This window comes from Tetrahymena thermophila (genome assembly GCF_000189635.1).
Source record: "Tetrahymena thermophila SB210 genomic scaffold scf_8254505, whole genome shotgun sequence".
Lineage (NCBI taxonomy): Eukaryota > Ciliophora > Oligohymenophorea > Hymenostomatida > Tetrahymenidae > Tetrahymena > Tetrahymena thermophila.
Window position 1 is genome coordinate 1 of NW_002476280.1, and position 24,300 is coordinate 24,300.

General features: G+C 22.3%; 8 protein-coding genes across 8 annotated transcripts; 4 read left to right on the forward strand and 4 right to left on the reverse strand. All coding sequences in view use genetic code 6, as the record gives it.

Annotated features, from left to right (window-relative positions):
- Positions 1 to 481: 481 nt before the first annotated feature.
- TTHERM_01027460 (hypothetical protein) lies at positions 482 to 1,653 on the forward strand (the record flags this gene model as incomplete). Its single annotated transcript, XM_001030683.2, has 2 exons — positions 482 to 928; positions 1,045 to 1,653. The coding sequence occupies 2 exons, from the start codon at positions 482 to 484 to the stop codon at positions 1,651 to 1,653; spliced, it is 1,056 nt and encodes a 351-aa protein (XP_001030683.2).
- Positions 1,654 to 3,112: 1,459 nt separating this feature from the next.
- TTHERM_01027470 (class I glutamine amidotransferase) lies at positions 3,113 to 4,123 on the forward strand (the record flags this gene model as incomplete). Its single annotated transcript, XM_001030684.1, has 1 exon — positions 3,113 to 4,123. The coding sequence occupies one exon, from the start codon at positions 3,113 to 3,115 to the stop codon at positions 4,121 to 4,123; it is 1,011 nt and encodes a 336-aa protein (XP_001030684.1).
- Positions 4,124 to 4,920: 797 nt separating this feature from the next.
- On the reverse strand, positions 4,921 to 6,174 carry TTHERM_01027480 (WH1 domain protein, putative; the record flags this gene model as incomplete). The annotated part of the gene is made up of 1 exon (XM_001030685.1): positions 4,921 to 6,174. The coding sequence occupies one exon, from the start codon at positions 6,172 to 6,174 to the stop codon at positions 4,921 to 4,923; it is 1,254 nt and encodes a 417-aa protein (XP_001030685.1).
- A 1,074-nt stretch (positions 6,175 to 7,248) lies between these two features.
- TTHERM_01027490 (Di-glucose-binding within endoplasmic reticulum protein) lies at positions 7,249 to 8,740 on the reverse strand (the record flags this gene model as incomplete). The annotated part of the gene is made up of 6 exons (XM_001030686.3): positions 7,249 to 7,350; positions 7,416 to 7,541; positions 7,601 to 7,825; positions 7,882 to 8,079; positions 8,201 to 8,389; positions 8,594 to 8,740. 6 exons carry the CDS (start codon positions 8,738 to 8,740, stop codon positions 7,249 to 7,251), a joined length of 987 nt encoding a protein of 328 aa, XP_001030686.2.
- A 2,288-nt stretch (positions 8,741 to 11,028) lies between these two features.
- Positions 11,029 to 14,421, forward strand: TTHERM_01027500 (hypothetical protein; the record flags this gene model as incomplete). The annotated part of the gene is made up of 1 exon (XM_001030687.1): positions 11,029 to 14,421. The coding sequence occupies one exon, from the start codon at positions 11,029 to 11,031 to the stop codon at positions 14,419 to 14,421; it is 3,393 nt and encodes a 1,130-aa protein (XP_001030687.1).
- Positions 14,422 to 15,810: 1,389 nt separating this feature from the next.
- TTHERM_01027510 (transmembrane protein) lies at positions 15,811 to 16,545 on the reverse strand (the record flags this gene model as incomplete). The annotated part of the gene is made up of 1 exon (XM_001030688.2): positions 15,811 to 16,545. One exon carries the CDS (start codon positions 16,543 to 16,545, stop codon positions 15,811 to 15,813), a length of 735 nt encoding a protein of 244 aa, XP_001030688.2.
- A 1,382-nt stretch (positions 16,546 to 17,927) lies between these two features.
- Positions 17,928 to 20,091, reverse strand: TTHERM_01027520 (ubiquitin-conjugating enzyme). Its single transcript, XM_001030689.3, has 2 exons — positions 19,358 to 20,091; positions 17,928 to 19,303 (listed from the first exon to the last, which is right to left on the reverse strand). Exons 1-2 carry the CDS (start codon positions 19,940 to 19,942, stop codon positions 18,404 to 18,406), a joined length of 1,485 nt encoding a protein of 494 aa, XP_001030689.2. The 5' UTR covers positions 19,943 to 20,091; the 3' UTR covers positions 17,928 to 18,403.
- An 884-nt stretch (positions 20,092 to 20,975) lies between these two features.
- TTHERM_01027530 (signal recognition particle receptor beta subunit) lies at positions 20,976 to 22,112 on the forward strand (the record flags this gene model as incomplete). The annotated part of the gene is made up of 6 exons (XM_001030690.3): positions 20,976 to 21,221; positions 21,290 to 21,367; positions 21,441 to 21,559; positions 21,622 to 21,777; positions 21,861 to 21,930; positions 21,999 to 22,112. The coding sequence occupies 6 exons, from the start codon at positions 20,976 to 20,978 to the stop codon at positions 22,110 to 22,112; spliced, it is 783 nt and encodes a 260-aa protein (XP_001030690.2).
- Positions 22,113 to 24,300: the final 2,188 nt, after the last annotated feature.

Sequence of the window (24,300 nt, forward strand, 5' to 3'; positions counted from 1 at the left end):
ACCCCAACCCCAACCCCAACCCCTATATATTTTACATAATATTTTCCTTATTTACATTTAAAATTTAAGAAAAAATATGATTTTTTGGATTTAATTTTTATATTATTTATCTAATAAATTATAAAAAGATAAATAAAATTGCAATTAATTAATTTTTAAGTATCAATCTGACAGCTTACTAAGGATTAAATTCTATTATAAAAATTAATATATCATTAATGAATTTGTTAATTAGGAATTTATTGGTTCATTTAAATGGAATAAAATAGAATTTACAGTTTTTTAAATGTATAATATCTAAATATCATGACATCTTAATAAATAGTCTATTTCATTTTATTTAATTTTATATTTACATATCGAACATAAAAAAAACAGTAATTTTTTAGTCAATAATACATTATTAATAAAAAAAAAAAAGAGTAATAAATTAAATTTAATAAGTTTCAGCAAAAAAAGTTATAAAATACTTTAAGTGTAAATGACTTCGTATTCAAGCACTCCCAAGACAACTGTTTCAAACCATTTTTAGAAACAAATGAGTTAGCTGTTAAGCTCAAACATTACTATTGATGTGAAAGAGTTTTAGAAGATGTATAACAATTTATATGGAATTACTAGACCTGTAAATTTAACATCATCAGAAACTACTGAAAAGATACTAGCTAACTCTTCTATTCCTTATGATCCACCATAAAATATTCATAAAGCTTAATTTTATAGATAGCTAGCTTTAGATAAAATTGATAACAAAAAGATTGTAGAGAAAGCTGATAAAGAATCTAAAAAGGAGGTTGAAAATGCAATAAAGAGATTGTAGAATAAGAAATTGAAGAAGTAAATATAGGAAGGATAAAAAAAAAACCTTGAGAAAAAGATCAAAATGCTTGACGATAATGTCCAATATATAGTTGATCTCTATAAAACTGTAAACAAACTTAATGAATTCTTCATGTTTTTTTAGTTAGATAAAACAATTTATTTATTTTTGGAATAATATTTGAATCAGTATGTTAAAATAAAAATAATCAATATTAAAAATAGATCAATGACGCTAGAGAAAAATTGGATGAAGAAGCACGTAAAAATTAATAAAGACTAAAAAATTTGCGTAAAGAATCATAGGAAAATATTAAAAAGATTCGTGAAGACATAATTCTTTAAAAAATTTAAGAGAAAAGAAAGTTACAAAGCATTTCTTAAGTAAATATTATGGAAATAAGGAGAAGAAATGAATAGGAGCAGGAGTAAAATATGAAAAGGCGCTTAGAAATGTTAAATAGGAAGAAACAATCTTAAAATAAACTCGTTCAATATCACAAATCTAAAATATAAAATATAAAAGATTAATCTGTAGTTGATATCAAATAGCAAGAAGAGACTGAAGAAAAACTTTTAGAAGCCTAAAAAATTCTACGAAAAATTGTAGAAGAAGAAGAAAAGCTTACAAATGATATGAGATTCAATGAAGAAGAAAAGTATCGTATGAAATCTGAATTAGGATTAGTTTTACCTAATTAAAAGCATCATGCTTCACATTATGATTCACAAGGCTTCCAAACTCCTAATAATCTTTCTATAGCAAATTAAAACTAGCATGCATAATCTAATAGAGAAAAAGTAAGCAACAATACTTTTCTTACTAGTTTGTGAATAATCAATAAGAATTTAAACTAAATAAAAAATATTTATTTTTCAAGTATTTAGGTTTATATTAATTTTATAAATCAGCTCAACATAAGCTTGTTTTAGTTTAAATCATTCAAAATTAAATAATCTATATTTGTCTTACTAGCTCAATTTATTTTATGATATTTATATGTCCAGTAATTATTTTTAATAAAGAAAAATAAGCTATACGTGTTTTTGCTATATAAAATTTAGGTAATACTAATACAAATTAATTACTGAGATAAATTAATTTAGCAATAATATTTTTACTTAATTAATTTTACTAAATAAAAAAATAAATCATTTAGTAATTAATATAGATTTTAATTGGTAAATCTTATCAAAATCAACATTTTTTTCAAAATTAGCTTTGTCTAATATTTTATCTTTTTTGAAAATCTTATGATTAAAATTTTTTATTAAAAATGAATGAAATTTAATTTAAAAAAAATTAAAATATTGCTTTTTATATTTTTAAAAGAGTATCTACCTTATTTATTTAAATTAATAATAAATAATAAACTAATGATCAGAGTTTGAATAAATATTTGTTAATGGATTTAATTTATGAAATAATTATATTGTGATTCTTACTAAAATAGATTCATATAATCATATATATTAAATCTCTCTATTAAGTATATCAACAATTTTTAGATTTAACCTCTTTTATAATTAATAAAATAATCCATTTCTTAAGCCACAAAGCTATTACTAATTATTTTATATGGAAAAAAGAGAAACTTTTATGTATTAAACTTAAAAGTAGTACTGAATATAATAATATTATTTCTATAATTTTCATGCAAAAAATTTTTATTTTATTATTAAAATAAATCCTTTTAGTAAACTTTTTAAATTTAAAATATTATTAAACAAATTACCTTTTTTGAATCTAGATTAAATTTACTTTTTATTGGGAAATATTATTAAGAAAATGGTAAGGTTGTTAATTATTTAATAAAAACTTTACATCTAACTAAAAATTATATTTATTAAAAATACTTTTTATGAGTTCTTAAAATTTTATTTTTATTTTTTTGAAATTGTTAAAGTAAAATAAAAAATTATCTTTTAAAATGACTTTGTTTGTATTGCTCTACTTACTTTAGATATATAGGCTTCTATTAAAATTAAATATTTTTTAAGAAAATTAATTGCAAATATTAATATCTTTTATAAAAATTAAATCATGTTACTTGTATATAAAAATCCACTTTTTCAATTGTAAGAGTTTCATTTTAGTATTTTTTTAAGTAAATAGAAGCAACAAACCTTAGTATAGTTTAATATATTTTTTTGTAAAGACATTTTTGTATTTTGCTAATAAATAAAATTTGTAATTTAGATAATTGATTTGATATTTAATTTTAATCAAATTTATTTCTGAAATTAGCAAATATTTAAGAATCTAAATATAATTTGTTGATAAATTTTTAAAATGAAAAGGCTACTATTGATAAGTTTAATTGCATTGACTGTTCTAGCAGGTTAATATGAAAACTAATACCAACCTGTGATTGGAGTTTTGACTCAACCTTCTAATGATTTGAATTAAACTTTATATCCAGCTGACAAGTATTCATACATTTCTAGTTCTTATGTCAAATGGTTGATGGCTAGTGGTGCTAGAGTTGTTCCTATTCCTTATGATAGTACTGAAGAAGAATAAGATTATTATTTAGCTAAAGTTAATGGTTTACTTTTCCCAGGTGGAGATGCATCCTTATGGGTTGATGAAGAAACTCATACTGGATTATCTTAAATGACTTTGACAGGATAAAGATTAATGAACAAAGTTATAGAATTAAATAGAAATGGAACTTACTTCCCATTACTAGGTACTTGCTTGGGTTACGAACTTATTTCAATTGCTCTTACTAATGATGACAAAGTCTTAGACCTACTTAATTCTACTAACCATGTCCTTAACACTCAAACTTATCATAAATAATAAAGTTTGATGTATTCTTCTTTAAACAGCAAGTAATTAGAAGCTATTAGTAATTAAAAGGCACTTTACTATAACCACAGATATGGAATAACATTAGATCACTTTAGAAATTAAACTGTATTAAACTCATTCTTCAGATTAACAGCTTTTGCTTTTGATAACAATGATACAGCCTTCGTATCTTCATTAGAGGGTAAGGATATTCCCATTTTTGGTAATTAATTCCATCCAGAAAAGAACTCTTATGAATGGCTTAGCTCAGTCCATGCTAATCACTCTCCAGAAGCTATTAATGTAGCTTAAGCAATGGGAAATTTTATTGTTAATTAAGCTAGAAAAAATTAAAATTACTTTTCATAAGATGAGCTTGAGCAATACAACATCGAAGCTTTCCCATTAAAAACAGTTTATGAATCATTTGTTTCTGTTTATGTTTTTAAAAACAAAAATTTCACAGAGACAATCTCAGCTCCTAGTAATTTAAAGAATAACTTATGATATTGATATAAAAATTATTTTATATTATTAAATGCTCATTTATATAAAATTTTATCATAAAAAATCGTAAATAGTTATTTTAAATATTCTTTAAAATTAATTTTAAATAATAAAAAGCAGACAACGAATAAAATTATTTATTGATTCTTGAAATTTATTTTATTTAACATTTGAAATAGAAGTTAAAAATTTTTAAAGAATTTATTGAAATAAGTAAATTAGTAAATTAGACTACTTATTAATTTTTCTAATAAATATATTGATTCATTTAGCTATCTAAAAAATATTATTTTTAATTGGAGCTAACTCCAAAAACTTCATAAAATCAATCTTATTTCGTATTTATTTTAATTTAAGAAGACTTATATTAATCAAAAGATTCTTTGAAAAATTATATTTTTTTATTTCACTGATAGTCTTTTATTGAATTGGTGAGGAATGAGAAATGGGAAATGTAGGTAGGTCGTAGGTATATTACTAATTCTATAGATTTATTTTTACTAAATTTTTAAAATGAAATTTATTTTTTCCAAATACTTAATATTATTTTTAAAAAAGAAATAATTTTAATCAATTAATTTTATAATTAAATTGATATCCAAAACAAAATAAAAATATTATATTTAACTAATAATTCTGATGTCTTATTTTAGTGCAATGTATTATTAAACTAATAAAAATAATCAAAAAACTCTTATTTTTATATAAAATTATGAAGTAATTATTATTATAATTTATAGATATATTATATATATTTATTCATTTAATTTAATTTTGCTTAATTTATTTATTTAGGTTCAATCATTTTCTTCATCGAGAGAATCCCATGGACTATTTTCCTAATCTTCATCTAGGAAATTCTTTTTTAACTCTTTTCTTCTTTCTCTAATTTATGCATTAATTTTATAGGTTAAACTTATTGACTCTTCTTTAGTTAAAACTAACGGATTGACTTTGGTTACTGGTTTTAGTTTATACTTCATCCCTTTTATTTCTTCCATTAGAGACTATTTTACTTCTTAAGCAATAATTTTTGGTTTTGCAGCTATCAGACTGCTATTTCCTTAGCTTTAATAAGCATTTAGAGTTTACTAGTTACCAGAATCATTTTCTAATAATTTAACAAGGGGAGGAGCTTACGGGATGATAGGAGCAGCTCCCAAAATAGTTGAATTTCTTTATTTGATCATACTAGTTTTGGTTGTTGATGATTAACGAAGTCTTGAGGTTGACTAGAATGTATTTGCATTTGTCTGGCTTACATGAATCAAAGCTGCATTTTAAGTATTTATAACAGAATTTTTTCTTAGCATTTCAAAATTTGCTTCAGGATTAGATATAGGTTAAAATTATTACTTTTGTTGAATCATGTTTTCATGAATTTCCTTTTTTCTTTTGTATTTGCTTAGAAATTCATTTATAACATTATTTTTTATTCCTCCAACATTATTTTCATAATCTTTCTTTGAGACGCCTGCCTTCCTTAATATATCTTTTTCTGCTTTCTTTAACTTTCCATTTAACAAACGTGTCTCTTCTTTTTCTATATTAATATCCTAAAGTGGCTTATCATTTTCAAAGTTTTCTCTCAACTTAGAATCCTGAGCTAATTCAGGATAATTCATTTCTTCTATTTCTTTCAGCTCTTTTTCTTGATCTGTAATAAACTAAATTTCTTGATAGAGTAAATCAGCTTCCTATTTATTACTGAATGAGAATCCTATTAATGTTTGAGTATTGCTTAAGCGGAAGTAATAAAAAAAGTCATTTAGTTTGAAATAGAACTCATGGAAAAATTTGTAGAGATACAAACGAAATGTGACATCAAAGGTGTTCAAATCAAACATATAAAAAACATCTCTTCCTTCTTTTAATTCATCTGATATTGATTTATCTAGCCCTAAAGCCAAACCTCCTTATAAATTTGAAAAGGACCATCTATTGTTTGAAAAGAACCATATTCTGCAAGCAGCAATAAATCTTATTTCGATTTATTAACCCATTCTTTGTTTGATGTGATCAAAGATGTCTCTTGAAACAGATAAATTCATTTAATCTTTAAATCAATTATGTAATTTTAGCTAAAAATATATATTTTTATCAGCAAATATTGCAAAAACTAAATGCAAAATGGTTAATTTGAAAAATTTTTGCTTCTATTAGATTTATAAAAATAGAATATTGCTTCTTTCTAATATCTTAAATTTTAATAAATTTCTTTGCAAACTCAATAGAATTTAATATTTAAGGTTAATATTAAAATTAATTCACAAAAATTAGAGATTAATTATCATTGTATATCAAATAAACTGTAATCTCATTAAATTGCTTTACAGCAGTAATTAAATTTTAACAAATTTAAACATTCATTTTTATTTTAACGAATAATTTAATTTTTAATAAATAAAATATTTTTTAAAATTATAAATTTAAAAAGGTAGGTTGAGTAAAAAACAAATATTTGATCAGAATTAAATAAAATTAGTATTTTATAATTATAAATTGATATTTTTAATTAGTCAATTTTATAGAACTAACTCTGTTTCTAAATTAATTTAAACTCTTAATTCTTAAAGTAGTACATTTTATTTATTTATTATTTTATTTAAATATTCCTAAAAGTTTATGAGCAATTTTTATTAAATCCCATATTCAAAAAAGTAAAATATTGTCTTAAAAAAAAAATGCATGATGGAAGGATTGACTTCCTTCATTGTCAGACCGACAACCTTTTAAAAATTTACTAAAAAGTTCGTTAGGTGCTATAACATTATTATTATTTTTCTTTTGTTTTTGAATAGATTTTGATTGTTTCTTTGAGATATTCACTCTATTTTATTTAATTTATCCAATAATAATAATTGAATTACAATCTGCAAAATTTTTAATAATATATTGAAAAATCTATCATTTATTTTTGTTTTATTCTTATAGAATTTTTATAAAAGCATATGATTGTAAAATAGATAAAAAATATGATAAATTAAATAAAATAATTCTAAATTAATAATTTGAATTGATTTAATAAATTTTCTTTTTAAAATTAATGCCATAAAACAGTAAATAAATGCTCACAAAATTTAGAATGATAATATTTTATTCTTTAATATAAAAATTAATAAAGATCATTATTTTTTTTTCTTTGATTCGCCCTTAGAAGTAGTACTATGCTCTTTCTTTTCAGGAGATTACACTTCATCTGTGTATCTTCTCTCTCTGTCAATTTTCTGTAATAATAAAAAATTAATTAAATATATTATAAGGTTTATATGTCAAGTTAGAAATAAATTACTGCTTCTTGAGGATCTTCAGAGCAAAACAGACAGAATTAGAATATAATCAAAGTAAATAAAATTAAATATCCCTTCCAAGATAACAAGATATTTATAATACCTTCAAACTTACTTTTGTTGTATGCCTTAAATTTTATTTTAATTTAAATTTTTTCAGTTTTTTAATTATTTTAATATTGCTTACATCAAAATCTATTGAGGTGTCAAACTCGTCTTTTATTTTTTTTCTCAAATTTTCAAGCTTTTAAAATTACTCATCTTCTGAAAACAAGCTTGCTTCTTCATTCCAATTTCTAATAAGAGCTTGGTATTCATCATAATTGCTTTGTGCAATACCTCCTTTAATTAAAACTATTGCATCAACTTTAGGTAGATCTTTACCGATCTTACGGAATTCAACTATTAAACCCTGGTAAAATTAAAGACGTTCAACAAATAATAAATTCAATTATATTTATAATGTACCTAATGAGCAGTATCTAAAGCATTTTCACAAGCTTTTCCATTATGATAAAATAATTAATCAGACTTATATTCAAATTCAATATATAAATCATATGCAGCAAAAGGACCTACTTCTTTGACAATATCTACTTCAGGAACAACTAAACTATCACCGAATAAAATACTGAAAACTCTTTTGTTAGGTTCAGTGAAATAGAGCTTTAAATAAGTTAATAAAAATTTTTGCATTCTTATTAAGATATTCGAAGAATATTTTTGATCATTAGATTTGCTTAGTTGATCTATAAATAATATTTTATTTTGTAAATATATTAATTACTTCGCAGAACTTTAAAATAAGAGTATATGTTCCGAATTCTTTGACTGGGAGTGAATATGCAAAGTTTTCATCAGAGTGTCTTTCAGTTTTGTATAACTATTAGTCATCAGTATACTTAATAGTCTTTTTCATAATGGACTAGTTGTAAGTATAGTCAGCAATTTTTGTATTCTATGTGTACAAATTATCCTTTTTAAAAATTATATAGAATATTAATTTCTCATTTTTTTCCTGACCAAATATTTTAAGTCATGTATAAGTTATTTGATCTTAAATCCTGTTTGATGTTTTAATCAAATTTATATATATTTAATACTAAATCCATATCAGACAGTACGTTTTTAGCTGCTTTAAAAATTAAAAAATAATTTAATTTTATATAAATCATTATACAGCAGTATAAGTGATTCCATCTGATGATGACTTATAAGGGGCAGTGGAACCGCAATCTAAAGCAACGACAATTTTATCTTATCTCAATGGAATTGCTGAAACTAGATTAATTATGGTTAAAGCTAATAATAAAATCTAAACTCTCATATCTATTGATTTCCTTAATAAAACTTATATCTTTTCTTTAAAATTTTTATGAGAAAAAATCTTATTTTTTATCAAAAATAATAAATAAATTAAAATTTTCTTTATTTTTTATTAAGTTTTCATACAAGTGTAAAAAACTTCATAATAAATATCTTTTTTTTCAACAAAGAAATTTGGATAATCATTAGTATGACCTATTTATTTTATATAAAATATATTAAATAGTTATTTTCTTCTTAGCTTAAATAAATGTATTCATTCATTATTTACTTATCATTTTTGATAATCTGATTTTATGGATTTATTTTTTCATGCTTATCATTTGAATCTAAATATTTTTATTTTTTTATGATGAAAAATAAAAAAAATTAAAAGATGGTTTAAAAATTTTTGATTTTATGAATATTTACTCTTCATAATAATGTTTATTTTTAAAATATTTTTCATTTTATAAAGAATTTATTTTCTTTATTTTAAATATTCCATTTTTCTGTAAGAGAATTATTGATTGAGCTTATTTAAAAATTTTTATACTATTAAAATAATTAAAAAACTCTGAAGATAAAATGAATCTAATTATTTAATTATTTTTTTTAAATTTGAATTAAAAAAATCATTAAATTGTATTAAGATTGATTTTCAAATTTAATTAAATAATAATTCAAAATTCTCATAGTAAAAATAAGTTTAAAACTATGAAAAGTATTAAATTTTATTTTAATTTTATTTATTTAACTAAATTATTTTATTAATAAATTAAATCAGGACTAAATTCATAAATATCCAGTATGGACTCTTCATGATCAGTTTATTATTATAATAAGATTTAATTAATAAATAATATATAGACTATAGATTTAATAAATTATTAAATTATTAGATTATTTCACAGAATATTTTTATATAAAAAAGAGATTCGATAAAAGGATACTGTATTTTTAAAGTCTTTAGATTGTATCTTTAAATCTCAAATTATTTAACTAGTAAAAATAAATAATATTCATATAGTGAATTTGTATTTTTTTTTCTACTAAATATTTTTAATTTTTATTTTTCTTGAAAACTATAATCAGTAAAGCTAGTCAAAAATTTAAATAATTTAAACGTAGTAATTTAATTCAAAACTATTGGTGAATATAACTACTACAATATTAAATAAGAACAAAATCTCTACAGCAAAAACAAAATAATCCATGTTTGTTCATTTATTTAAGGATTCATAAATAATATAATTATAAAATCTTATTTTGACACAATCTAAAAGTTACTGGCTATCTCTCAAAATTAATAAAATAATCTCCAAATATGTTAAATGTACTGGAACAATATTTATCTAAATTTCAACAGATAAAAATCATAAATAGGATTTATTTTAAAAATTTTATATCTAAAACTATTAACTATAAAGAAAGAACACCAGAACTTGAAATATGCTCAAGTTATTTGTGGCTATATTAAAATATCTACGAAACCAAATATTTTTTAGATATCTATTCTGAAATACTTTCTTACAATTATTAATATGCTATTTTTAAAATTACATTCATTTTAACTTACTTTTCTTTGAATAAGAAAATTCATAATCTTCCTTTGTTAAATTAGAAGAATATTATAATAATCAAGATAAATTAAGAAATTTGGATTTTTATAATTTTTATATACTTTTGATGGCAATTTTGTATTTTAAAAAATATTTTATTGAGTTTTTTTAAGGTATTATTAATAAATATTTTATTATTTAAAAGAGAAGAATATATTACAAAATCGCTGAAAAATTCAGGTCAAAAAGTGTTTATTTTTTTTGGAAAAAATAAATATTTTGCTTGGCTTACTTTTGATTTTAATAAATTTACTTATATAAAAAGAAATGTAATTCAAATGGGAATATTTACTAAAAATAAAATTTAGCACACAAAGTGGTCGATGATATTTTAACAAAAATAGAGAAAGCATTGTAATAGAAAACAATTAGGAGCCAGCTTATTAATGCTATATTAATGGATAGCAAAATTACTTTATTAAATTTTAGATACAAAAAATTATAATTTAAGCAAAGATGTTTGTAAATTATTTAATAAATACCAATTCTTTCTTAGCGTTGATATAAAAAATAAGATAAAAGAGTAAAAAGAATTAATTTGTAAACAAAAAAAATCAATTAAATTATCAATCTTAATTTCTTAATTTGAAAACAGAAGTAATTTTTAGACATTTTTTAAAGCTAAACTCTGTTTTTTCTAAGGTACTTGGCAGTGTAACAATAGTAAATCTGATTGATATTGCTTTAAATGGATTTTGAAACAATTTAATAGCTTTTAGTCTCTTACTAAAATGGTACTTAGATTTCTAATGAGCACCTATAAGCACTTAGAGATAAAATCTTGTGTATCAGAGAGTTCCAAAATTTGCGTAAATAGTTAGATGGAGATAACAAGGTGTTCGACTAATGCCTGAAGTATTTAAAGTATGAATTTTACCCTAAAAATAGACTAATATTCTATACTGGATAAAAGAAGGAATAGTTTTATTTTGTGTTGGAAGGAAGCTGTGGATAATTTTAATAAAAGGAAGACTCTAATATAAATAAAGAAATTCATTACTTTGGAATACTTTAGGAACTTTAGTCTAATCTGAAATAGGAAGAGTCCAAATTAGCTCAAGTAGGAACATTGTAAGAGGAGTAAAATACATTATACTCTATTAAGATTTTGTAGTAAAAAATATCTGTTGCTGAAGCAACTCTATAAGTTTATAGGAAGGATATAGACTAGGCTAAGCTTAAAGAGGCTATTTTATCTGTAGAAGATAAGCAACTACGTCATAAGCTCTATTAGAAGCACTTTTAGCTTAACAATCTGTGCTTATATACAAAGGAAAAGGTGCTTATTAGTGGAGATAATATTGATTAGATCAACTTAAATGGGAAGGATAATAAAAATACAGTGATTACTTTAGAAGATAGCCATATAATAAGCATCAATATAGATGACTATTCTCGCGTTTTTTAACATATTGTAAAACAAATATAGCAAAGCTAAAAGATTATGAGAAACTATTTTCCTGATGTCAATGAAGAAATAATATAATTTCTATCGTATGAGTTTACTACACATTATTTCGAAAGAAACGAAGTCATCTACAGCTAGAATAGTTCAAATCCTTAGTCTTTTTTTATTCTTCTATAAGGAACTATTGAAATAAGAAAATATATTGAAAAAGGAAAGAAGTAATAAAATTGTAATAATAATTCTCAAATTGTTGACAGTAGCAGTAACACTATTAAATAAAAAACTGACCACACAATAACTTCTCATAAAAAATAATAAATTAACAATAATGCAGAAAATTAATTTGAATAGTAAATTGTAAGCGAAAAATAATCCAACTAACAACAAGATACATAAAATAGAAATACTGAAATCATTAAAATTGGAGTAGCAAAATAAAAAGAAGATGGTTAAAAGGCATTTAATGTTAACGATCCTTTTCACTCAATCATAGTTTATTGCGGATAGCAAGTTTTTGGTACTGAGTGCCATGGAAAAATGAATGAGTACTCAGCCGTTAGCATATCAACTGAAACAAAAGTTATCGCTCTTGATAAGAAAAAATTTGACTTGTATGACCATTAATTTAATTTTAGAGGATTTTTAAAGAGATAGGCAATAATATAAAATAAATTCTACTAAGAAAGACTATAAAGGTTGGCAGATTTTTCAAAGAAAATGCTGGATGAGTAGATAAAAAATAAATAACTTATCTAGACTTAAGTTAAGCAAAACATAATTCCTAATCAAATTTCTTGTTTAACAAATACTTCACCAATGAAGCTTAACCAGAAAGATTTGCAATAAGATTTACTAGAACAAAATGAGAGCAATAACAACGTATTTGATTTTTAATAAAAATTACACCACTAGTCAATAATAAAAACAATATTTTCTTCTCAAGGATAAGAAATATCCTTCAAAGATCTTATAGAAAAGCTAATTCAAACCAGAAGTAATAAATAAGATTTATAAATTAATTAAGAAGATTAGGCTGAAGAAATATAATCAAAAAAAGAGCCACAATCTTCTTAAAACTCCCCCAGAAAATAAAATTAATAATTTTAGTTACAATAGTAACATTCTTCAGGTGTAAATAGAGGCTTTGATTTTGAAATGAATGACGATAAAAAACGTAGAACTAATATATTAATTGATCACAAAGTAAAAAAACAATTAAATTATAAAAAAATAGAAAAAATAACTGATTACTAAGGCAATAGCACCCTACAAAAGAATGATTAAAAAATACCCTTGAACAGTAGTAATATAAATAATAGCAATATCAACAATTATAAAGGCGATGATTTGGCAATCTACTTACAAAAATAAAAACAAAGAAATCAATACGTTTAGAGAGAAGGTTAACTTCCGTGGTTAGATCAGTTTGGCTTTAGGAAAGAAATGGAACATGCAGCAAACTCACTTAGCTTAAATTAAATTTAAAAGAAAATTGATTACCAAAATTAAATGATCAAATAAATACAAAAGAGAAACAGCCAAGATTTATCTCCCATAAATTCAAACCGAAAAAGAAATTCTACATTAGAAAATATCAATGAAGGTAGCTCGTAGACTAATTTTCAAAATGAAGTTTAATAAATACCTGAAAAGATTTCTCAATAAAAAAGTTTTGTTAACCTTGATTTAATTAACAAGTAAATTCATATCATAAAATCAAGCATAAGCACTATGAAAGAGCAAGATTAGCAAGAATAAGAATAGATTTAAGATATGAAAAGAATTTTTTCAACAAACAGTATTTTGCTAAATCGTTCTCAATCAAATAGTCACTCCACTTAAAAGTGTAATTAAGAATTACAGTCAAATCTTTCGCAGTCCTACATAGCTAACTTTAACAATGAAGTAGTTAGCTCTTCTCATAGATCCCAAAGCTAAAATATCAGCTCTTGCAGCCTTAATTCACCAGGTTAGAAGACTATTTTAGAATCTTTAAATTCTCCGAATAGCTTTGTGCAACAGCAAAGAAATAGAGAAAAGATTAGAAAAACTAAAAAATTTAATTCTGCAATAATAAGTAACTGTAACAACCTTCAGCATATTTAATAATAACCAAATAGCATCAAGTCTTCTTCTTAAATTAATATTCATAATGAGTTTTGTTCTTAAAAAGAAATCCCCTCTCTCAGTATCTTTTCGCCTCTGCCAAAAAAATAAAGAGCTCTTTAATCCCATCATGTTGAATAGTAAAAAACAGAGCTTCCTTTAATTGAATGTACTCCATCAATAAAAAGCCAAGTTAATCTTCTTAAAAAGAGAAATTTAATAGCAGAAAATTTCTCGCCCTCTATCAATACAAGGCTAAATATCTCTTAAAAGATTGATAAATCTCCAACTTCTATATCTGCCTCACATAACCATCTTCTTACAGATAGATTGGTTATAAGTGATACCTATAAAGATTATTCAGTATTACATGTTAAAAAGTTATCAGAAAATTTTAGTATAAACTCTCCTCATTCTTGTTCTTCAGTTAGGTAGATAATAAATAGATAACTTAGTTAAGACTAGCTTACACCCTCTACTCTTGCTCCTTCCCCTCTTACATTTTCTCATGGTCAATAAATCTCATTTTCAAATTTCAAATAAAAATCTTCTCACTTTATCAGATGAAATTTAATAAATTTCAAATAAAATAAAAAAGTAAAAAATATTAAATAATGAATGATATTTAAATATAAATTTATATCAAACTTATCAAAATAACTTATTATTATATTTTTATATATAACTTTTTACAAACTCTATAATAAATCTTTATTGATTCTCTGAAAAAATTTAAATATATACCCAAATCTTCTATCAACAATAACTTTAGATGTTAACTTGGCTAGTTTGACGAATTACAAAATAGCCAAACAATTCAAAATAAATTGAATACAAATAAATTATTTATGAGTAACTTAATAGATTAGAGAAACTATTCACTTTTTGAAATCCTGATGTATCAAATTTATCAAATTATTTAAAATTTGTTTATTTAATTGTTACAAATTCTTTAATTTTCTTAATTGATTCTATAAAAAAATTTAAATACATTCCTAAAATAAAAAATTTTCTTTTATCAACTTTAAATATTAAATTTGTTTAATTGTTTGACGAATTACATAAGCGTCTGTATAGAAAATTTCAAATTGAATATATTTAAATTGTTTATAATTAACTTTTATATTTTATAAACTATTTGCTACATCAAATTACATAAAATAAACTGATTTTAGTCCATAAATATTTTAACTTTGATATCAAAATAAAATAATTTATTTTAAAAATAAATTAAGCAAAAATAATTTGTGGGTAAAAAATTTTTTTTATTTATATTATTTAAATATAAAGGATCAATTAAATAATTTGTAATATATATTTAGTAAACAAAAATCTTTACTACTTGCTTATAATTTTATTTAGATCAGATAAAATTTAAATTTTTCAAAAGTATTCTTTTAAAATTTAAAGTAAAATGAAAAACTAAAAAATTTCACATAAAAATTTCAAATAAGAAGTTTGATAAAATATTAAATTAAAAAACATTTTTTTAATTGTTTAACTTTTCTAATCTATTAATTAAAAAAATATATAAAATAATAAGTTATTAAGTTTTATTGAAAGGCTTTCAACTAAAGATTATTAAGTTTTTTGTTAATAAATTAGATCAGAAAAAAAAAAAATTTAAATTATTTGGTTTGTAGATATTAAAGTATCAATTTTTACAAATTTCTGATGATTAAATAGGTTAATATAGATGAGTTGAAACATAATTAAACAGAAACAAAAGTAAACTAAAAATTAGATATCAAAGTAAATGAATGAATAAATGAATGAATACAAATCATATAAAGTTAATAAATAACACAAACAAAATTATAAAGTTATTAACTCTCATTATTGAAATATGTTGATATAGAAAATGAGATAAGTTAGAGAGTATAAAAGTAGTATTAATATGCACCATTTATTTTAGTAGTAGAATATTATATTTATTTAATTGTATTTGTTGTGCTCTCATTATTCAGCTTCTAACTTTTACTTCCATAATTCAGTGTATTTAACTATTTCTTTAACCATCTCTCTTTGGAAAGGCATTATCTCATTCAGTAATGTTAAGGCTATTGTGATAGGAGTTATTACTGTGGCTTCAAACACACGGAAAGCAGGGAATTTCTTTTCAATGTAGTAATGGCCTAAGAACTAGAAAACTTAGAATATGAAGACAGCCAAGGGGAAAAAGTAGAAAGGGAAAACATTAGAAAGGAATGGTTTAATTAAATGAGATAATCCAAGATAGAAGATGGTGATTGGAATTGAAATCTTAGAGTATACCAAAGTGAAAAAGGCATACCAGGTGTATAAACCTATGAGTCCTAAATAATCTTCCATTTGAGCTGTCAAAAGGGAGAAAGTAGCAATGTAGCAAAATAAATGAAGTACTCTGTTAGTATTCTCTAAGTGGTAATAGTTGGCGAAGGCCATTTCATCCTCAAGACATTTTCCTTTAAATAAACCCTAGTAAATTCTCCAGTTTAAAGGTTAAGAAACTAAGTCGACAATCCACATCTTTCTTCTTGCTTTATGTATGTATGTATTTATAGAGGTAGTTATTTGCTTTTTTATAGTTAACTATCTGATATTTAGTAGACCTTAATTTGCAAACTAATATATATTTTTTTAAATTTATTTAATTTTTTACAAATTATTTATCAAAACCACTTTTTACCCTTAGTATTTAAAACATGCCATTAATCAAAATTCCTTTTAAAATACTGTTTATTTGTGTCAACAAAAATTTAGGCTTTTTTTTTCTCTAACCCTATGGTTGTCTAATAATATAATAAACTGTAAGTTAAATCAACTAAAATTAAATAATAACACACTCAGTTTTTTGAAATAATAAAACTAATAATCATATAAAAAAATAAAGTATAATTTTTATTTAAAACTATTTCACCTTTTACAAAATTCTTTTTAATTGTGTCATAACTATTGTAAGCTATGTAAAAAATTACTTTCATATTTCCCTTAAATTAGTTGATACATTCATAATTAGAAAAATTCAAATGAATTTTTTTTATAATTAACCCTTAAGATAATTGCCAGCGACAACAAAATTAATAAATTTAATATTATTAATAGCTTACTAATCTAATTATTTAAGTCTAACCTAAGATTGATACTCATAATCTTGTAATTTAAAGAATAGATTGATTTGATATTATATTATTATAAGGCAGTAAGTAAGTAATACTTCTTTTTAAAATTTGCTTATTAAAATTACTCATATATTTAATGTCAAACATTTAATTTTAAAATTATAATATAAAACTCATTAATTTTTAGCTAATTGTATAAAAAAACTATTCCTTTTTTTAGTTTTGTAACAAATATTTTAGAAACAAAAGCTTGAATCAAATTTAATCAAAGTTAATTTAGTTGTCATCAAATCTTTAACAATTTGATTGAAAATTTACTATGAAAATTAGATCAACTATTACTTAGATAATTAAGCTTATCTGTTAGATTGATTTAGTTCGAACATAATTTACCTAAATTTTAATCAAATTTGCGATGATTTGTTTATTTATGTAAATTCATAAATAGATTTATTTTTTTTTTTCAGCCTCATTATATATTTATCTTTGAAATTTGAGGATAAAACAATTTTATTTTGTTAAAGTCCTAATAAAAAATAAAATTTTGAGTGCTTTATTTAAATAAATGAGTAAAATGTTGTTTAACTATTATTTTTTAGAAATTAATAATGCAGTTTACAATATTATATATTATAATTTCACTAAAAATAACCACAATTATGAATTTAATATCTAATTTATTTAGTACGTGTCAAGGAAAATGCCTTTTTTACCCCTCTGGCCCATAAACGCCCCGAATGTTAATTCTCTGCTAGATCATATAAAAATTCAAATTTTGAAAGAAAAATAAGCAATCAATTTTATGATATTTGTTCTATTATTTAGCAAAATGGAAATAGTTTACAAAATTACTTGTTCATTTGAGCTGGTAAATATTGTCAAAATATTATTTCATCTTTCTTGTTGACAATTTACTATAATAAAATTTATTTATCTTTTTTTAAAAGTGTTATTGAATTTGCTCAAAAATGTCAAAAACCAAAGCAAATTAACTTATTAACAAAATATTTTTAAGAAATAATGGATCCTATGCACAAAAAAATATAATATTTCATATCTTTGATAATTCATTTCTTCATACAATTTTTGTTTGAATAATATATTGTAAAATAATTTATAAGTAAATTAAAAGAAAAAATATAAAAAATTGTATCACTCCTTAAACAGGTGTATACAGATTTACAAAAATTATGAGAATTTATTTAATGATATTTTTATATGTATGATAGATAATATTTGTTTTATGTTGAAATAGTAATTTCGAGTTTATGAAAGTTTGTTTGCCTAAGAAATTTTACATATAAAATTGTATAAATATTTATAAGTTCTGTCTGTTTTTGTTTTGATTTTTTAGATTAAATTATAATAATGTATTTTTAAAGTTGAATATTCTTATTCCTATAAGTTTATATCTTATAAAAAAAAGTAGTATGCTTATTAATAGGGGGTCAAGAAGATATTAAAACTAATCTTTCATCTAAAGAGTCGAGAAGTTTATTAACTCTTTCTACTTCTTCCTATAAGGAATGAAGATAAGCGTCTTTTTCTGATGAAAATTTAGAGCTTATTTGTTAATTGTGGTCTTCGATAAGTTCATCGTAAAGGCATTCTTCTCCCTTTTTAGCTTATTCAATCCAAGCCTATGCAGTTGCTTTTATAGCTTCTCTTTTTAACAAGAAATGTGTGTATATGACTTACTGAAATTCGTATGGAGGATTTTCAATCATATCTCCTATTGCGTGCTAAATGTTATAATACTTGACTATATTGCTATAAGCTCTATTACACTTATCTCCTTGTTCGCTTCCTTTCCATTCTTAATAATAAGGCTCATTAAAGTAAACATCTTCATTCATTATGAGACTTTATATACTGATTAAAATCTGATAAATATTTGAGTTAGTTGGGTCCCAATTTTCAGATTAATCTCCTTCCCAAGTACCAAGAAGTGAAATACACACCAACCCATCTGCATATAAATTAGGATTGAATCTAATTGAATTATCTTTAGTAGAAACTATAGAAACCTTAGGAGGATTCTAAGGATAATCATCAGGAATGAATATATCAAAGAAATATGCACCATGAGCATATGGAGTATCTTCTGAACCAAAAATAAGTGCTCTCATTACATCCAGCCTTTGCTCATCATAAACTAAGAATATGCTATTGCTACTTTAAATGGGAAGTGATTTAGCTAACTATTTTAGCTCATTTTTAAGTCTCTAAACTTTGACATGAGTTGATACTAAAACTGATTCAGATTTAGAAGCTATCTGCTTGTAGAAGTACTTAATTGTATTTGTTTACTCTGTTTCCTATTAATTTTCAGTTTATTGCAAATTTTCCTTTTATTAATTTAATATGATCTCATTTTTATTCAAACCATCTCCAATAGTTACTTTTAAAGGGTGGCTTAATTTTTTTGTTTCACCATCTTTCTCATTTGGTTTATTACCATTGCTCTCTATTGTAATAGATTCTGAATTTAAACTGTTCTCTTCTGCCTTTCTCACCTGTTTTTCTTCTTGTTTTTTCGTAGGCTAATTAGCAATCACTGGATTGAGTATTCTAGAGCTACGTATTTTCATAGGAGCCATTATACGAGTATAATTTTATAGGCTGTTTTCATGAATTTTATCAACAGGACCATCGTAAAATTCTTCTATCCATAATGAAGACTCGTGCATTCTTAGCAATACAGACTCTTTGCATAGGCTAGGTGTATAGGTACGGTTCTGAGGCAGATTTTCCCAATGATCTAGTTACTAGTTATTGTTTATTACAATTATCTTAAATTCCAAATCAAATCCTTCTGGAATACGCAACTGTTGCTCACTACGCCAAATCGGATACAGTCCTTCATACGTAGATAACTAAAGACCATTTGCAGGTTACCAATCACCTAGCTGAGGATGATTACCAACTAATAAGACTTTTTATCCAAAACTGGTATGAACCTTAGCTTCAAATCTAATATTAATCATTTTTATACTGAAAAGAAAGTGCCTTTAAACAAAAACTAAATATCTGAAGTGTGTCTTTTTTAACTACTGCTCTTTTTAAATTTTTCTACTAAATTGATTGTTTATTAGTATCTAAATTTTATGTATCTTACTATATTTTATAATTGAAAATATGCAATTTATTATTAATACTATAGTATATACTAACCTAGAATTTATATAGAAGAATGAAACAAATTCTAATCTAATCTATTCACTTGATAAAAATCTTAGTAGAGGCTTGAGGATCACTAGCCATAAGAAGAATAAAAACATTAATTTTTAAATTTCTATTTACTACAATTTAGAATAGAAAGAGGAAATTCTGACTACATAGAATTCTTCTGTTGTTTTTTTATGAATTTATAGATAAGCAAGCAAACAAACAAGCAAAAATTAACGTTAAATTCTGAAAAATATTTCTTTATATTAGCATACAATTTAGAAGACTGCTATAATTTTTATCTTATTTTCAGTGTATTAAACTATAAATCACTTTGAAAAAAAAAATAAAATAATAAATATTATTTTTTTAAAATGATATTCAATTTAGATCAATTATTTATTTATTTTAAGCTTAATTTGAAATTCCATCAAAAATTAAAAATAAATTATTTAATAAATTTATTTTTTTTAATTTAATTTTATTTTGAATCTACGAAATATTGAAAATATCTTTTAAATTAAAGTTAGAAAAATATTTTATATAAAAATTTATACTATGCCATTTTTAAGTAATTAATAAATTAGATCAGTTTAGTCTTAATGAAAATGTTTGGTACACGCGGATTTTTAATTGATAGAATTAAAGATTATAAATACAGTTTTGATGACTTGGTAATGTTAAATAAATAGAATTTAGAAGGTAGTTATCGATAAATAATATCATTGTTTTAATATATACACATAGAGATATCTTTTCACAAATATAATAATTATATTAACACGTTCATACTTTAGCTATTGAATTAAAAGAAACCATCAATATTAGCAGAAGAACAAAAAGAAATATTAAATGGGAAATATAGAAAGCGAAAGCGTTCAATAGAACGTAGATAATGTTATTAATGAAAACGTTGCACAGACTGCTGGTTCTGGATTTAGTTTTACTCCAGTTTTAGTAGCTTTGCTATTGATAGCATTGACTTTATATTTTATATTAAACCGTAGTGGAAAAAAGCCTCCAATGGTTAAGAATAAAGGAAACGCTGTATTTATTATGGGAGAGTGTGCTGCAGGAAAAACTGCCTTACTTTACTAGGTAATCAAAAATTTATTTTTTAGAAATGTGAGAGTTAATTTCATAATTTATTGTTTAAAAAATAATAGCTTGCAAATGGATAAACTACTTAAACTTGCTCTTCTATTGATCCAACTGAAACCAACATAGAAGTTAAATTCAATGAAGTAAAATATTATATTTAAGAAGTTGACTATTAATAGTAGTAGTATTAATAAGAATAAATTTATTACTTAATAGGATGAGTCAAAAAAAATTAGTTTTGTTGATGTCCCTGGTCATAATTACACTAAGCATAAATTCATTAATGAATTAGGAGCAGCTAGAGGTATCATATTCTTGATCGATAGCTCTAACTTGTAATAAATAAAATTTTGAAACTAGCTATATTCAGATTATATTAAATACATTTAAAAAAAAGGAATTCTTATGGTAATTCAGTTGATTACTTGTACCATATAATGATTTAGAAGGTTTTCCAAGATAAAGAAATTCCAGTTTTGCTTTGTGCTAACAAGGCTGATTAACCAAAAGCTTTAAAACTTAAAGATTTCGAATATCAAGTCGTTAAAGAATTGTAATTACTCCTTTATTATTAAATCAATAACTACTTAAATTTACTACTAGTCCATCAAATAAATCTATTTTAAATAAACAAAGTGAAAAAGTAAAGAGATCAAAGAAAGCTATTTAAGAAGAGGAAAACGATTAGATTGAAGACTACCTTAAAGTAAATTTTCATTAAAAAATATAAAAAAATAAATATTTATATATTTGTATTAAAACATATAAAATAAGCATTAAGATTAAGAGTTTAGCTTCCAAGGTACAAATATTACTTTATGCGAAACAAGTGTTGTTAATAACGAAATTAAGCCTATTAAAGAATTCCTTCAAAATATTTTCTCTTGATAACTTACTTTCTGCCAATTTTAATATGTACATATTTATTTGTGTAGCTTGCATCTAATTTAACCACCTTAATTACATTTTTGAATTTCTTTTAGTTCTGTATCAAACAAATAACTAATTTCAGTAATAAAAAGAACTAAAAAAAATTTTATTTGCTTTCTAATTATATATATATATATATATTAAGCTACACATTTTTTAGTAGTGTGTAAAACTCAATTTATTTATTTATTAAAAGTCTTAAGTATTGATCATAAAGAATAATAGTAAAATATGAATATATATAAATATTAATTTTAATTAAAATACAAAATATTAAAGATAATATTGAACATTTTGGATTTTATGATAATTAATTCCTTTTTAATCCATATTCTAAAAAATAAAAATTATTTTTTATTGTTAAGGAAATACTTAAATGAAGCCATATTTTTTGAATTTTTGATTTTAAGTTATCGATTTAAAAAATATATTTACAAAATAATAAATTTCTAATGTTTTATAAGTTAATGGATCTCTTAACTTGTTTAAAAATATAAATATTTTTAATTTTTTATCTTTGTTATTTTAAAAATATTTTCAAAAAAATTATTATTGAATATTTTACTTAATAAATGTAAAATTAAAACGAAATAGAAAAACTAAAATTTTCAAATAATGTATGTAAAATAAAAATCATAAAAATAAAAAAAATATCGTGGTAAAAATTAAATAATCTTCACTCTAAAATTTAAAAAAATATTAATTTAAGAAAAAAATAAATATTAAAAGCTAAGTAAATTCTATTTATTTTTTTACTGATAATTAATTAATATCTGGGTAATTTAATTTATTTAATTAATTTTTATTATCTTTTCTTTAATTATTTAGTTTTATTTTTATTTAATTTTTCTTCTTTTTATGAAATTTTTATTTATTTGTTTAGTTTATTAATTTTTTATTTAATTGTTTATTTAATTAATTAGTTCTGTCTGTTAAAAATCTTTTCTTCGTTGTAAATATTGATCGATCTATCTATTTCTCTATTTTATTTTGACTTGTCTCTTTTCTTGTATCTAAACTTAAAATAATTTTTTTAATAATTTTAACATAAAAATAGGATAAAGAAGTAAAAGGGAAGAAGCTTTTATCATTTTTTGATAAATCCTAGTAATTTTTTTTTAGGATGGGTAATCATATTTCATTAGGATTTTTTGATTTCAAAAACTTATTCGATTTAAAATGATTAAAAACTATATTGATACATAGAAAGACATCTTGCCAAAAATTTATATAACAATCTATGTACTACCTCATGATCTATGATTATCTATCCTAATAAATGAGTTGCAAAACTGAGAAAATACCACACTAACCACAAAAAATGCTTTCTGAGGAATTAAAGAAAGATTAAAAACTTCGAAGGTTATCGATAGTAATCTTATAAAGGGCTTCAAGTCTTTAAAAGACACTATTGCCTGCAAATTAGACTGTGGGATTTTTTATTAATCAGGTTCCACATTAATATCTAAAAATGCCGGTTTAAAAAACTTTAATATCAATCGATATTATATGCTAATTCATCTTTCTTTCATTTTTTTAAGATTAGTGCATTTATTAACTCAATTTTTTTAAAAAATACAAAATTTAATTAATCAAAATTTTATATTAAAGTTTTTACTTCAATTTGCAAATTTAAATGTCATGAAGAAAAAAAAATTGACAAAATAAATAAATCTTTAAACATAATTAACATGATTTTTATTTTTGATATCTTAAATATGTTAAAATGATACATAGACGTTTAGCCAAGTCTTCAAATAAAAACAATATAATATTTAAGACAGCCACCATGATAAAATTATATAAAAATAAAGACATATAAATAATCAATAAATAAAATTATTTATTATTTAATTAATGAAAAACAAATTCCACAAAAATTAAATTTTAAAATGTATGATTTAAAAATAATAAAAATAAAAGCATTTTTATGGTAAATATGAAAAAAAAAAACTTTATTTTAAATAGTGTAAAAGTAAATAAAAATGAGGATTGATAGATAGATTTACAGATATTTGATTATTGTAGAAAATAAAATGCAACTATTATTTATACTAATTAGAGATGAATAAATATATACATACAGATTATATAGAAATATTTTATTATTAATATACTTTATCAATTTTTTTAAAGTTAATATCTT